The sequence below is a fragment of the Nerophis lumbriciformis genome, unplaced genomic scaffold, assembly GCF_033978685.3.
Source record: "Nerophis lumbriciformis unplaced genomic scaffold, RoL_Nlum_v2.1 HiC_scaffold_58, whole genome shotgun sequence".
NCBI lineage: Eukaryota > Metazoa > Chordata > Actinopteri > Syngnathiformes > Syngnathidae > Nerophis > Nerophis lumbriciformis.
In genome coordinates, this window is record NW_027316600.1 from 4765 (window position 1) to 20000 (window position 15236).

Sequence of the window (15236 nt, forward strand, 5' to 3'; positions counted from 1 at the left end):
CTAACCCTAACCCTAACCCTAACCCTAACCCTAACCCTAACCCTAACCCTAACCCTAACCCTAACCCTAACCCTAACCCTAACCCTAACCCTAACCCTAACCCTAACCCTAACCCTAACCCTAACCCTAACCCTAACCCTAACCCTAACCCTAACCCTAACCCTAACCCTAACCCTAACCCTAACCCTAACCCTAACCCTAACCCTAACCCTAACCCTAACCCTAACCCTAACCCTAACCCTAACCCTAACCCTAACCCTAACCCTAACCCTAACCCTAACCCTAACCCTAACCCTAACCCTAACCCTAACCCTAACCCTAACCCTAACCCTAACCCTAACCCTAACCCTAACCCTAACCCTAACCCTAACCCTAACCCTAACCCTAACCCTAACCCTAACCCTAACCCTAACCCTAACCCTAACCCTAACCCTAACCCTAACCCTAACCCTAACCCTAACCCTAACCCTAACCCTAACCCTAACCCTAACCCTAACCCTAACCCTAACCCTAACCCTAACCCTAACCCTAACCCTAACCCTAACCCTAACCCTAACCCTAACCCTAACCCTAACCCTAACCCTAACCCTAACCCTAACCCTAACCCTAACCCTAACCCTAACCCTAACCCTAACCCTAACCCTAACCCTAACCCTAACCCTAACCCTAACCCTAACCCTAACCCTAACCCTAACCCTAACCCTAACCCTAACCCTAACCCTAACCCTAACCCTAACCCTAACCCTAACCCTAACCCTAACCCTAACCCTAACCCTAACCCTAACCCTAACCCTAACCCTAACCCTAACCCTAACCCTAACCCTAACCCTAACCCTAACCCTAACCCTAACCCTAACCCTAACCCTAACCCTAACCCTAACCCTAACCCTAACCCTAACCCTAACCCTAACCCTAACCCTAACCCTAACCCTAACCCTAACCCTAACCCTAACCCTAACCCTAACCCTAACCCTAACCCTAACCCTAACCCTAACCCTAACCCTAACCCTAACCCTAACCCTAACCCTAACCCTAACCCTAACCCTAACCCTAACCCTAACCCTAACCCTAACCCTAACCCTAACCCTAACCCTAACCCTAACCCTAACCCTAACCCTAACCCTAACCCTAACCCTAACCCTAACCCTAACCCTAACCCTAACCCTAACCCTAACCCTAACCCTAACCCTAACCCTAACCCTAACCCTAACCCTAACCCTAACCCTAACCCTAACCCTAACCCTAACCCTAACCCTAACCCTAACCCTAACCCTAACCCTAACCCTAACCCTAACCCTAACCCTAACCCTAACCCTAACCCTAACCCTAACCCTAACCCTAACCCTAACCCTAACCCTAACCCTAACCCTAACCCTAACCCTAACCCTAACCCTAACCCTAACCCTAACCCTAACCCTAACCCTAACCCTAACCCTAACCCTAACCCTAACCCTAACCCTAACCCTAACCCTAACCCTAACCCTAACCCTAACCCTAACCCTAACCCTAACCCTAACCCTAACCCTAACCCTAACCCTAACCCTAACCCTAACCCTAACCCTAACCCTAACCCTAACCCTAACCCTAACCCTAACCCTAACCCTAACCCTAACCCTAACCCTAACCCTAACCCTAACCCTAACCCTAACCCTAACCCTAACCCTAACCCTAACCCTAACCCTAACCCTAACCCTAACCCTAACCCTAACCCTAACCCTAACCCTAACCCTAACCCTAACCCTAACCCTAACCCTAACCCTAACCCTAACCCTAACCCTAACCCTAACCCTAACCCTAACCCTAACCCTAACCCTAACCCTAACCCTAACCCTAACCCTAACCCTAACCCTAACCCTAACCCTAACCCTAACCCTAACCCTAACCCTAACCCTAACCCTAACCCTAACCCTAACCCTAACCCTAACCCTAACCCTAACCCTAACCCTAACCCTAACCCTAACCCTAACCCTAACCCTAACCCTAACCCTAACCCTAACCCTAACCCTAACCCTAACCCTAACCCTAACCCTAACCCTAACCCTAACCCTAACCCTAACCCTAACCCTAACCCTAACCCTAACCCTAACCCTAACCCTAACCCTAACCCTAACCCTAACCCTAACCCTAACCCTAACCCTAACCCTAACCCTAACCCTAACCCTAACCCTAACCCTAACCCTAACCCTAACCCTAACCCTAACCCTAACCCTAACCCTAACCCTAACCCTAACCCTAACCCTAACCCTAACCCTAACCCTAACCCTAACCCTAACCCTAACCCTAACCCTCTAACCCTAACCCTAACCCTAACCCTAACCCTAACCCTAACCCTAACCCTAACCCTAACCCTAACCCTAACCCTAACCCTAACCCTAACCCTAACCCTAACCCTAACCCTAACCCTAACCCTAACCCTAACCCTAACCCTAACCCTAACCCTAACCCTAACCCTAACCCTAACCCTAACCCTAACCCTAACCCTAACCCTAACCCTAACCCTAACCCTAACCCTAACCCTAACCCTAACCCTAACCCTAACCCACAGGGTGAATTTTCACCACGGGGGCCCACACTTTCCGGGGCTCCTATGGTGGACTATGAGGACTCACCCTTGCAGCGGACGCCTCCTCAGGAGACGCCCCCTCAGGAGATGCTTCCTCAGGAGTCCCCCGATTGGGCACATCTGTTCCCTGGGGCACTAAAAAGGAAGCCACACAAGAGGCCTTCTGTCCCAGACACTCCACAACACCTGTCTATTCCAGAATGTGTCGAGTTGGTAGAGGATATGACTTGTGCCTCCCCCCGTAGACCCACTAGACACATGGTCTCGAGTAGGAGGATGATGGATTGGAAGTTGTCGGCCAACAAGAAATTCTTGGTGATCGGCGACTCCAATCTGTCCCATCTACCGCCCTTTTACGTCGACGACCTTCAGATCGACAGTTACCCGGGCGCTAGTTTTAGACACGCGGAGGCCATCCTACGCAAGACTATAATTGCTGCACCGGTTGAAGTGTTGGTTCTAGCATTTGGGATCAACCATCGTGAGCAGAAAGTTAAGGAGACCGCTATTAAGCAGCTCCAAGGGGCACTCAGGATGGGCGCGGCCACCTTCCCACGGGCCCGAGTGCTAATCCCCCTGATTAATTATTCGGCTTCTTTGCCCGTTGAGCAGAAAAATAATCTCGGGCTGCTGAATGGTTTCATCAGGAACAATTATGCTCACATCCCGGCCCTCGACAGCCGGGACTTTGAGACCCAACCCGACCTGGTCCACTGGACGCGGGACACGGCCAAGTTGATGCTCAAGCACTGGCTTGACTTTTTAAACTTGGCATCCCCATAATCCCGATCGCTCGGGGGGGTAATAAGAACGTGATAAATTTGGCCCATAATTTCACGCCAACCCCCTTACAAATCTCCCTCCTTAACAAGGGCCTCAACTTCATTCCCTCCACTAATCTCAGTAGCGACTGGCATCATCAACTTCAATTTGATCTCCAGCGCTACCACAGACGTGTTAAACTTGAGGTGTACTATGAGAAACAAGATTCTCTCGGACCCACACCGTTCACAGCCCGTTCCGGCTGGGAGCCCTCACCTGGACTTATGCCTCCGGAATTCCAGGCTATGGTCCGGTCCGACGGGCTCTCCATGTTCGGTTCGGGTTGCGCACCTGCGGTCGCTCCCAATTTGACACGCGGAGAAGTCGAGGCCCTTCATAGTCTAAAAACAAACAAACATATTGTGATCAAACCAGCCGACAAGGGGAGTGCTGTTGTCATTTTTGACAGATCGCAATACATATGGGAGGGTTCTCGGCAGTTGAGTGACATGACGTATTATAAACCACTGCCGGAACCTATTTATCCGCAAACTATTCCCATGGTAGAAAAGATTCTGGATAATCTTCTACTTAAAAAATTTATCAATTTCAAACAACATAGGTATCTCATGGGGGAGCCGGATCCTCGCCCCCGCAGGTTCTACATGCTCCCTAAAATTCACAAGGAGCCAGACAAGTGGAGCAAGCCCCACGAGATCCCTCCGGGGCGACCCATTGTGTCTGACTGCGGCAGCGAGACGTACAGAACGGCGGCGTTCATCGATCATTATCTGACGCCGCTTTCCGTTCTGCACGACAGCTACCTCAGGGATACCTATGATTTTATTGATAAAATCAAGAATGTTTGCATTCCCCCAGATGCCATTTTGTTTACCATCGACATTGACAGCCTGTATACAAACATTGATATCAGTGAGGGGATGCAGGCTGTCAAAAATGTCTTCTACAGGTACCGCGACGTTAGCAGGCCCGAAAAGGAGCTCTTACAGCTCCTCGACATTAATTTGAGGAGAAACGACTTTGAGTTTGACGGTCGTTTCTACCTCCAAATTAAGGGCACTGCTATGGGCAAGAAATTTGCACCGGCGTATGCCAACATTTTCATGGCAGAGTGGGAGACCTCTGCCTTGGCCGCCTGCCCAAAACGTCCTCTCCACTACTTCCGGTACCTGGATGACATCTGGGGTGTCTGGACCCATTCCAGTGAGGAGTTCAGCGTGTTCTTAAACACGCTGAACACTCACAATAAAAATATCACCATCAAGTCGACCACGAGCAACACATCGGTCGACTTTTTGGACACCACGACATTCAAGGGTCCCGACTTTGCCGACACGCAACACTTGGACATCAGGGTGTTCTTCAAGGAGACCGACACCCACGCGCTCCTTTTCAAAAGCAGCTTCCACCCCAAGCATACCTTCGCGGGGTTGGTGAAATCCCAATTGTTGAGGTTTCATCGTGTCTGCACCAGAAGGGAGGACTTCCTGACGGCCTCGAGGACCCTCTTTTCTGCCCTGAAGGGGAGGGGCTATTCCAGGTCCTTCCTCCGACGGCAGTTGAGGGTCTTCTTGGACCCGAAGGGGCCTCCCCCTGGGACCGACATGATCCCCCTCATCACCACCTACTCTCCCTCGGCCGTGCGGGTCGCCAGGAAGGTCAAAGACCACTTCCGGACCTTTGTGGAGAGTAGCGGGAGGCTGCCGGGGCGCTACGTGGTGCCGGCCTACCGCAAGAACCCCAACTTGAATGATCTGTTGGTCAGGGCCAGGGTCAGCTCATTGAGAGACCCGCCCTCCACTAGGAGGGACACCCTTGTCCGCCACTCACCATGGTTGGTGAACCCCCACAACCGCAAGGTTTTCCAGCCGTTGTGCCGTGGCGGCCGACACACCCGAAACTGTGTGTACGTGATTCGGTGCCAACGATGTGGCGATATGTACGTGGGCGAGACGGGCAATACCTTAGCTAGGAGATTCGCCCAACACAAGTACAACATCGTTAGGCATAAAAATACCAACACTCACCTGGTGCAGCATTTTCTCCGACACGGGTGGTCTTCCGTCCGGGCGACTGTCGTAGAGACGGATCCCAAATGGAGCCTCGCCCAACGCCACCGGGCGGAGCTCCTTTGGATCTCCAAATTGGGCACCAGACATCCAGGGGGCCTAAATGAGGTATGAGTGTGAGCCCGTTGGATTGTGACGGACAGTGCACATTCCCGTTTTTTCCCTTCTTTATTTTTCCCATATCCCCCAACCCCCCCCTCTTCCCTAACCCTAACCATTCCCTTCTCCTTACCTAAAACCTACCCCCAAACCTAACCAGCCAGTGCCTCCAATCCTCTTACGGCTCTCACTCTCCCTCGCTCGCCCTCCTGGACCTGCAAAAAATCACAATTAGGGGAGGTAATAGGGAATATATGCCTAACACCTAACCATAACCCTAATCCTAAAACCTAACCCTAACCCTAACCCTAACCCTAACCTCGGGTACGGTACATATACGTACATTCAGAACATTCACTAAGGGGAGGTGACTGGGAATATCCTCTCCCAACTCTCTGTTTAATACTGAAGCCCTAGGTCACACATCCAGGGTACTTTCTGTATTATTTCCATTGAATGTACTAGTGTTTGTCAATTATTATTATATATATATATTTATTATAATATATTATATAATTCATATCATATTACAGATTATTATATTATATATCATATACCAATAACAATGTTTACCATTTCATGTTATTGTTTTAGCAGATAGGATTTTGCAGTAGCATCCTGGGGCTTCAGAGGGTCACTGTTGTCTTCTTTTTACACTTGTGTTGGGGTCAAGACTTCTATTTTGAAGGCCAACTTGTGTTTCACGTGGACCCCACCCCTTCATTTAAATGTTTTATTGCTATTAACACCTTTCTCCTGCAATACCTGTTTTCACTGCAAGGATAAAAGGTTGATTTTAGCCTACCTGCCGTGCTAACCTGCTAACTCTCTACAAACGAGTCAGGCCTGATGAAGGTATCTTACCGAAACGTTGCCATCTGACTCGTTTCATGTAAATATACATTTTCTTCTTTTTTCAGAATTTTTATACACATTGTAGTATTTTTCTTGTATTTGTTTACTTGCCGTGTCCAGTTGGCCTGGTCGCGGCGCGACGCTTTCGTTCCACTAGTCGCTATTTTCTGTAAATAAACAGCCTATTTTTGATACTACATGTGCTATTTTTACTCACGAGATATTCCGGTGGCTCATTAGCGCGAGATACAGCATATTTTTGAACAAAAAAGCATATCTCACCGTTTTTGCAGCCAGCCATGAACCGGAAGTGATTATCTTGACCTCGGCGGAAGTCCCGCCTCTGAGCATTCCGTTCTCTCTTTTTCACAAAGGAAACGGATAAAGACAATTTATTTTTATAAAGCGAACAAACCTTTTTTTCGCCAACCAGTTTTTTACATCATCCACACCAGCGACATATTAAAATAAGTTTGCAATATGTCGGATGGGTTCGAGCACGACTGGCTTCCGGTCAGGTCGGGGCGAAGAAGGCGACGTCAGGCTGCGCCTTCAGAGTGGCTCGCCCAGGATGATGAACGTTATCATTATGACCAAGAGGATAATTTTTCTCAGTGGTATGAGCAGCGGCCCCAGAGGTCTTATGCGGATGTAGCACGGGGACGGCAGGATTCCTATCCGCGTCGCCCCTACCCGCAGACACGCCGCCATTTTAATGATCTACACCCAGAGGAGCGCCGCAGCGCCCCTCAGTGGAATTATAGGAGAAACACACGCCAAAATAGGAATTTTGTGCCTTCAAGACAGCACTCTCAGGAGTACTTTAGGCCACAATATTCACCTCAAAGACGTCCCCGCTATCCTCCTCCCCCCAGGGGGACACGGAGGAAACGCCGGGATGCTTCCAGGAGGAATGGGCGCTCCCGTAATACTAGTAGGGACATGGACTCTAGGCCTCCCAGACATTATTCTCAGGACTATTTTTTACCTGAACATTGGCCTCAAAGACGTCCCCGCAATCCTCCCCGTCCCAAGAAGACACGCAAGAAGCGTCAGGACGCTTCTCGGAGGACTGCACCCCCTGACAACTCCACAACGTCCATGGAGGGGAATTTAAAAGCTCAGTGTTTTTATAATATCATTAAAATAACACACCACCTGAATAATGTGACAAAAGACACTCACCCCCAGTCCATAATAAAAATGGAAGAGACGCTTGCCACCATGATCAAACCAGCGGTCTCTAACCCTGACGTTGAGGCGATGATCAGGTGCAATGCCAAGACTTGGGCAATAATGACTGTTGATGTTTTAAGAGACCATTATAAAAAGACTCTACAAGTAGAATTGGACAAGATAACCAGTTTTATTGATGAGGTCTGGAGACCCGCTTTTCAGCTGGCCTCTACATGGGCCAAGAAACATCTGGGACGCAGACTGATGGGGGACACCCTCGGGAAGGCCGAGGCTCTGATCGTCGCGGCCTTCGCCGACCCCCCTGTCAACGCTGAGGTGGTACGCCCGGCCCAGTCCTTGCCGGTCCAGACCGCCACCCGGGTATCGGTGGGCACCCATACTGACCCTACGGGCCCTGACGGGGCTCCTGGGGTGGTACGGGCTAGCAGCCCTCCGGCTCGGGTCGTCGCCCGGGTCTCGGTGGCTACCAGCACCGACGCCGTGGCTCCAGATTGGTCTCCTGAGGTGGATCGGGAAGCAATCCCTCCAGCACGGGTTGCCCCGATCTTCCTTCCTCGTCGACCGGAACCACCCAAGGAGCAGAGGGTGACACAGCCCCGGGCCACGGACAGCGGGCCTGCCCAGGACACCCTCGGCGAGGCTCCGCCCACCCAGCTTATTCCTGCATGTCGCAGGAGGCTTCCTCTGGGATCACCTGCAAGACAAGACACACAGGAGACCCCCACTCAGACCGAGGACGACGATGACTCACCACGTGGGTCCACAAGCTCCGGGGCGGATCAAACCCAGGACACCCCCACCCATACAGAGGACGACGATGACTCACCAGGGGGGCCCACGGCCTCCTCGCCTCTCCTGATCGACCTTCGGGATGAGGAACAGGAGCGGGGGCTTTCTTCGGTGATGTCCCCTCGTTACTCTTCCGCGACCCCCGACTGGTCCCCTCTCCAGCCTGAGACGGCAGAGGAGACGGCACCACAGGGTGAATTTTCACCACGGGGGCCCACACTTTCCGGGGCTCCTATGGTGGACTATGAGGACTCACCCTTGCAGCGGACGCCTCCTCAGGAGACGCCCCCTCAGGAGATGCTTCCTCAGGAGTCCCCCGATTGGGCACATCTGTTCCCTGGGGCACTAAAAAGGAAGCCACACAAGAGGCCTTCTGTCCCAGACACTCCACAACACCTGTCTATTCCAGAATGTGTCGAGTTGGTAGAGGATATGACTTGTGCCTCCCCCCGTAGACCCACTAGACACATGGTCTCGAGTAGGAGGATGATGGATTGGAAGTTGTCGGCCAACAAGAAATTCTTGGTGATCGGCGACTCCAATCTGTCCCATCTACCGCCCTTTTACGTCGACGACCTTCAGATCGACAGTTACCCGGGCGCTAGTTTTAGACACGCGGAGGCCATCCTACGCAAGACTATAATTGCTGCACCGGTTGAAGTGTTGGTTCTAGCATTTGGGATCAACCATCGTGAGCAGAAAGTTAAGGAGACCGCTATTAAGCAGCTCCAAGGGGCACTCAGGATGGGCGCGGCCACCTTCCCACGGGCCCGAGTGCTAATCCCCCTGATTAATTATTCGGCTTCTTTGCCCGTTGAGCAGAAAAATAATCTCGGGCTGCTGAATGGTTTCATCAGGAACAATTATGCTCACATCCCGGCCCTCGACAGCCGGGACTTTGAGACCCAACCCGACCTGGTCCACTGGACGCGGGACACGGCCAAGTTGATGCTCAAGCACTGGCTTGACTTTTTAAACTTGGCATCCCCATAATCCCGATCGCTCGGGGGGGTAATAAGAACGTGATAAATTTGGCCCATAATTTCACGCCAACCCCCTTACAAATCTCCCTCCTTAACAAGGGCCTCAACTTCATTCCCTCCACTAATCTCAGTAGCGACTGGCATCATCAACTTCAATTTGATCTCCAGCGCTACCACAGACGTGTTAAACTTGAGGTGTACTATGAGAAACAAGATTCTCTCGGACCCACACCGTTCACAGCCCGTTCCGGCTGGGAGCCCTCACCTGGACTTATGCCTCCGGAATTCCAGGCTATGGTCCGGTCCGACGGGCTCTCCATGTTCGGTTCGGGTTGCGCACCTGCGGTCGCTCCCAATTTGACACGCGGAGAAGTCGAGGCCCTTCATAGTCTAAAAACAAACAAACATATTGTGATCAAACCAGCCGACAAGGGGAGTGCTGTTGTCATTTTTGACAGATCGCAATACATATGGGAGGGTTCTCGGCAGTTGAGTGACATGACGTATTATAAACCACTGCCGGAACCTATTTATCCGCAAACTATTCCCATGGTAGAAAAGATTCTGGATAATCTTCTACTTAAAAAATTTATCAATTTCAAACAACATAGGTATCTCATGGGGGAGCCGGATCCTCGCCCCCGCAGGTTCTACATGCTCCCTAAAATTCACAAGGAGCCAGACAAGTGGAGCAAGCCCCACGAGATCCCTCCGGGGCGACCCATTGTGTCTGACTGCGGCAGCGAGACGTACAGAACGGCGGCGTTCATCGATCATTATCTGACGCCGCTTTCCGTTCTGCACGACAGCTACCTCAGGGATACCTATGATTTTATTGATAAAATCAAGAATGTTTGCATTCCCCCAGATGCCATTTTGTTTACCATCGACATTGACAGCCTGTATACAAACATTGATATCAGTGAGGGGATGCAGGCTGTCAAAAATGTCTTCTACAGGTACCGCGACGTTAGCAGGCCCGAAAAGGAGCTCTTACAGCTCCTCGACATTAATTTGAGGAGAAACGACTTTGAGTTTGACGGTCGTTTCTACCTCCAAATTAAGGGCACTGCTATGGGCAAGAAATTTGCACCGGCGTATGCCAACATTTTCATGGCAGAGTGGGAGACCTCTGCCTTGGCCGCCTGCCCAAAACGTCCTCTCCACTACTTCCGGTACCTGGATGACATCTGGGGTGTCTGGACCCATTCCAGTGAGGAGTTCAGCGTGTTCTTAAACACGCTGAACACTCACAATAAAAATATCACCATCAAGTCGACCACGAGCAACACATCGGTCGACTTTTTGGACACCACGACATTCAAGGGTCCCGACTTTGCCGACACGCAACACTTGGACATCAGGGTGTTCTTCAAGGAGACCGACACCCACGCGCTCCTTTTCAAAAGCAGCTTCCACCCCAAGCATACCTTCGCGGGGTTGGTGAAATCCCAATTGTTGAGGTTTCATCGTGTCTGCACCAGAAGGGAGGACTTCCTGACGGCCTCGAGGACCCTCTTTTCTGCCCTGAAGGGGAGGGGCTATTCCAGGTCCTTCCTCCGACGGCAGTTGAGGGTCTTCTTGGACCCGAAGGGGCCTCCCCCTGGGACCGACATGATCCCCCTCATCACCACCTACTCTCCCTCGGCCGTGCGGGTCGCCAGGAAGGTCAAAGACCACTTCCGGACCTTTGTGGAGAGTAGCGGGAGGCTGCCGGGGCGCTACGTGGTGCCGGCCTACCGCAAGAACCCCAACTTGAATGATCTGTTGGTCAGGGCCAGGGTCAGCTCATTGAGAGACCCGCCCTCCACTAGGAGGGACACCCTTGTCCGCCACTCACCATGGTTGGTGAACCCCCACAACCGCAAGGTTTTCCAGCCGTTGTGCCGTGGCGGCCGACACACCCGAAACTGTGTGTACGTGATTCGGTGCCAACGATGTGGCGATATGTACGTGGGCGAGACGGGCAATACCTTAGCTAGGAGATTCGCCCAACACAAGTACAACATCGTTAGGCATAAAAATACCAACACTCACCTGGTGCAGCATTTTCTCCGACACGGGTGGTCTTCCGTCCGGGCGACTGTCGTAGAGACGGATCCCAAATGGAGCCTCGCCCAACGCCACCGGGCGGAGCTCCTTTGGATCTCCAAATTGGGCACCAGACATCCAGGGGGCCTAAATGAGGTATGAGTGTGAGCCCGTTGGATTGTGACGGACAGTGCACATTCCCGTTTTTTCCCTTCTTTATTTTTCCCATATCCCCCAACCCCCCCCTCTTCCCTAACCCTAACCATTCCCTTCTCCTTACCTAAAACCTACCCCCAAACCTAACCCTAACCCTAACCCTAACCCTAACCCTAACCCTAACCCTAACCCTAACCCTAACCCTAACCCTAACCCTAACCCTAACCCTAACCCTAACCCTAACCCTAACCCTAACCCTAACCCTAACCCTAACCCTAACCCTAACCCTAACCCTAACCCTAACCCTAACCCTAACCCTAACCCTAACCCTAACCCCCTAACCCTAACCCTAACCCTAACCCTAACCCTAACCCTAACCCTAACCCTAACCCTAACCCTAACCCTAACCCTAACCCTAACCCTAACCCTAACCCTAACCCTAACCCTAACCCTAACCCTAACCCTAACCCTAACCCTAACCCTAACCCTAACCCTAACCCTAACCCTAACCCTAACCCTAACCCTAACCCTAACCCTAACCCTAACCCTAACCCTAACCCTAACCCTAACCCTAACCCTAACCCTAACCCTAACCCTAACCCTAACCCTAACCCTAACCCTAACCCTAACCCTAACCCTAACCCTAACCCTAACCCTAACCCTAACCCTAACCCTAACCCTAACCCTAACCCTAACCCTAACCCTAACCCTAACCCTAACCCTAACCCTAACCCTAACCCTAACCCTAACCCTAACCCTAACCCTAACCCTAACCCTAACCCTAACCCTAACCCTAACCCTAACCCTAACCCTAACCCTAACCCTAACCCTAACCCTAACCCTAACCCTAACCCTAACCCTAACCCTAACCCTAACCCTAACCCTAACCCTAACCCTAACCCTAACCCTAACCCTAACCCTAACCCTAACCCTAACCCTAACCCTAACCCTAACCCTAACCCTAACCCTAACCCTAACCCTAACCCTAACCCTAACCCTAACCCTAACCCTAACCCTAACCCTAACCCTAACCCTAACCCTAACCCTAACCCTAACCCTAACCCTAACCCTAACCCGTCGCATGATGAAATTTGATTGAATAATGTGTCTGACGCCACGTTCGGCGGTGTTCGTTCGGGGTCCCTGGGGGGTGTGCGTCTGGTGGGGGGTCACTGGGCGGATTGTTGATGGACAGTGCCTAACCCTAACCCTACCCCCAACCCTAACCCTAACCTTAACCCCCAACACCTAACTAGCCCGTGCCTCCGGTCTGTCCGTTGGGTGGCGCCCTGCCCTTCGTACGGCCCCCTGGTGGCTCTGTTTGGCATCGTTTGAGTGTGGTGTTGGCCGATTGGCAGACCCAATTAAGAAAAAATAGGGGTCAGAGGTCACAGACATGGAGAACTTATCTGGATTTTTTTCTTGAAGTGATTTAATGATTTAATACTTCTTTAATTGTGTGTGGTGATATTGACTTGATATTTACTTGTGTGCAGTGCTGTGATATTAGAGTGCTCCACCCAGCTGGTCTGGATGAATTATACTTACCTTCTGGAGTGATTATGTAACCAGATAGTTCTCTTTTGTCTGTGGAGTGACTAAGTATTGCAGTTGTGTGCAGACGCCACCTGCAGGCACTCGGGAGGAGCGACTGATTGCAGTTGGGAGCGCAAGCCACGCCCCCTGCAGGCTCTTCTATAAAACCTCGTTTTGCAATTCTGGCTCATTTTTCCTCCAGCAGATGAGGGGACATCTTGCTCAGAGAGAGGTAATGAGGCCAATTTCTCAAAATTTCATGCCTGATGAGGTCATGCAGACCGAAACGCGCGTCGCATGATGAAATTTGATTGAATAATGTGTCTGACGCCACGTTCGGCGGTGTTCGTTCGGGGTCCCTGGGGGGTGTGCGTCTGGTGGGGGGTCACTGGGCGGATTGTTGATGGACAGTGCCTAACCCTAACCCTACCCCCAACCCTAACCCTAACCTTAACCCCCAACACCTAACCCTAACCCTAACCCTAACCCTAGGTCTGCGTTCCCCCAGATGCCATTTTGTTCACCATCGACATTGACAGCCTGTACACAAACATTGATATAAATGAGGGGATACAGGCTGTCAAAAATGTCTTCTACAGGTACCGCGACGTTAGCAGGCCCGAAAAGGAGCTCCTGCAGCTCCTCGACATTAATTTGAGGAGAAACGACTTTGAGTTTGACGGTCGTTTCTACCTCCAAATTAAGGGCACTGCTATGGGCAAGAAATTTGCACCGGCGTATGCCAACATTTTTATGGCAGAGTGGGAGACCTCTGCCTTGGCCGCCTGCCCAAAACGTCCTCTCCACTACTTCCGGTACCTGGATGACATCTGGGGTGTCTGGACCCATTCCAGTGAGGAGTTCAGCGTGTTCTTAAACACGCTGAACACTCACAATAAAAATATCACCATCAAGTCGACCACGAGCAACACATCGGTCGACTTTTTGGACACCACGACATTCAAGGGTCCCGACTTTGCCGACACGCAACACTTGGACATCAGGGTGTTCTTCAAGGAGACCGACACCCACGCGCTCCTCTTCAAAAGCAGCTTCCACCCCAAGCATACCTTCGCGGGGTTGGTGAAATCCCAATTGTTGAGGTTCCATCGTGTCTGCACCAGAAGGGAGGACTTCCTGACGGCCTCGAGGACCCTCTTTTCTGCCCTGAAGGGGAGGGGCTATTCCAGGTCCTTCCTCAGACGGCAGTTGAGGGTCTTCTTGGACCCGAAGGGGCCTCCCCCTGGGACCGACATGATCCCTCTCATCACCACCTACTCTCCCTCGGCCGTGCGGGTCGCCAAGAAGGTCAAAGACCACTTCCGGACCTTTGCGGAGAGTAGCGGGAGGCTGCCGGGGCGCTACGTGGTGCCGGCCTACCGTAAGAACCCCAACTTGAATGATCTGTTGGTCAGGGCCAGGGTCAGCTCACTGAGAGACCCGCCCTCCACTAGGAGGGACACCCTTGTCCGCCACTCACAATGGTTGGTGAACCCCCACAACCGCAAGGTTTTCCAGCCGTTGTGCCGTGGCGGCCGACACACCCGGAACTGTGTGTACGTGATTCGGTGCCAACGATGTGGCGATATGTACGTGGGCGAGACGGGCAATACCTTAGCTAGGAGATTCGCCCAACACAAGTACAACATCGTTAGGCATAAAAATACCAACACTCACCTGGTTCAGCATTTTCTCCGACACGGGTGGTCTTCCGTCCGGGCGACTGTCGTAGAGACGGATCCCAAATGGAGCCTCGCCCAACGCCACCGGGCGGAGCTCCTTTGGATCTCCAAATTGGGCACCAGACATCCAGGGGGCCTAAATGAGGTGTGAGTGTGAGCCCGTTGGATTGTGACGGACAGTGCACATTCCCGTTTTTCCCTTCTTTATTTTTCCCATACCCCCCACCCCCCCTCTTCCCTAACCCTAACCATTCCCTTCTCCTTACCTAAAACCTACCCCCAAACCTAACCCTAACCCTAACCCTAACCCTAACCCTAACCCTAACCCTAACCCTAACCCTAACCCTAACCCCCTAACCCTTGCAGTTGTGTGCAGACGCCACCTGCAGGCACTCGGGAGGAGCGACTGATTGGGAGCACAAGCCATGCCCCCTGCAGGCTCTTCTATAAAACCTCGTTTTGCAATTCTGGCTCATTTTTCCTCCAGCAGATG

At 51.9% G+C, this 15236-nt stretch overlaps 1 protein-coding gene across 1 annotated transcript in view; it reads left to right on the forward strand.

Annotated features, from left to right (window-relative positions):
- The first annotated feature begins 7572 nt into the window (after positions 1-7572).
- The window catches only part of LOC133622625 (uncharacterized), an 11199-nt gene continuing 3535 nt past the window's right edge, over positions 7573-15236 (forward strand). The window contains exons 1-2 of the mRNA XM_072912744.1: positions 7573-8320; positions 8396-8687. Coding sequence (XP_072768845.1) covers positions 7573-8320; positions 8396-8687 — 1040 coding nt within the window. The remainder of the gene's footprint in view (positions 8321-8395; positions 8688-15236) is intronic.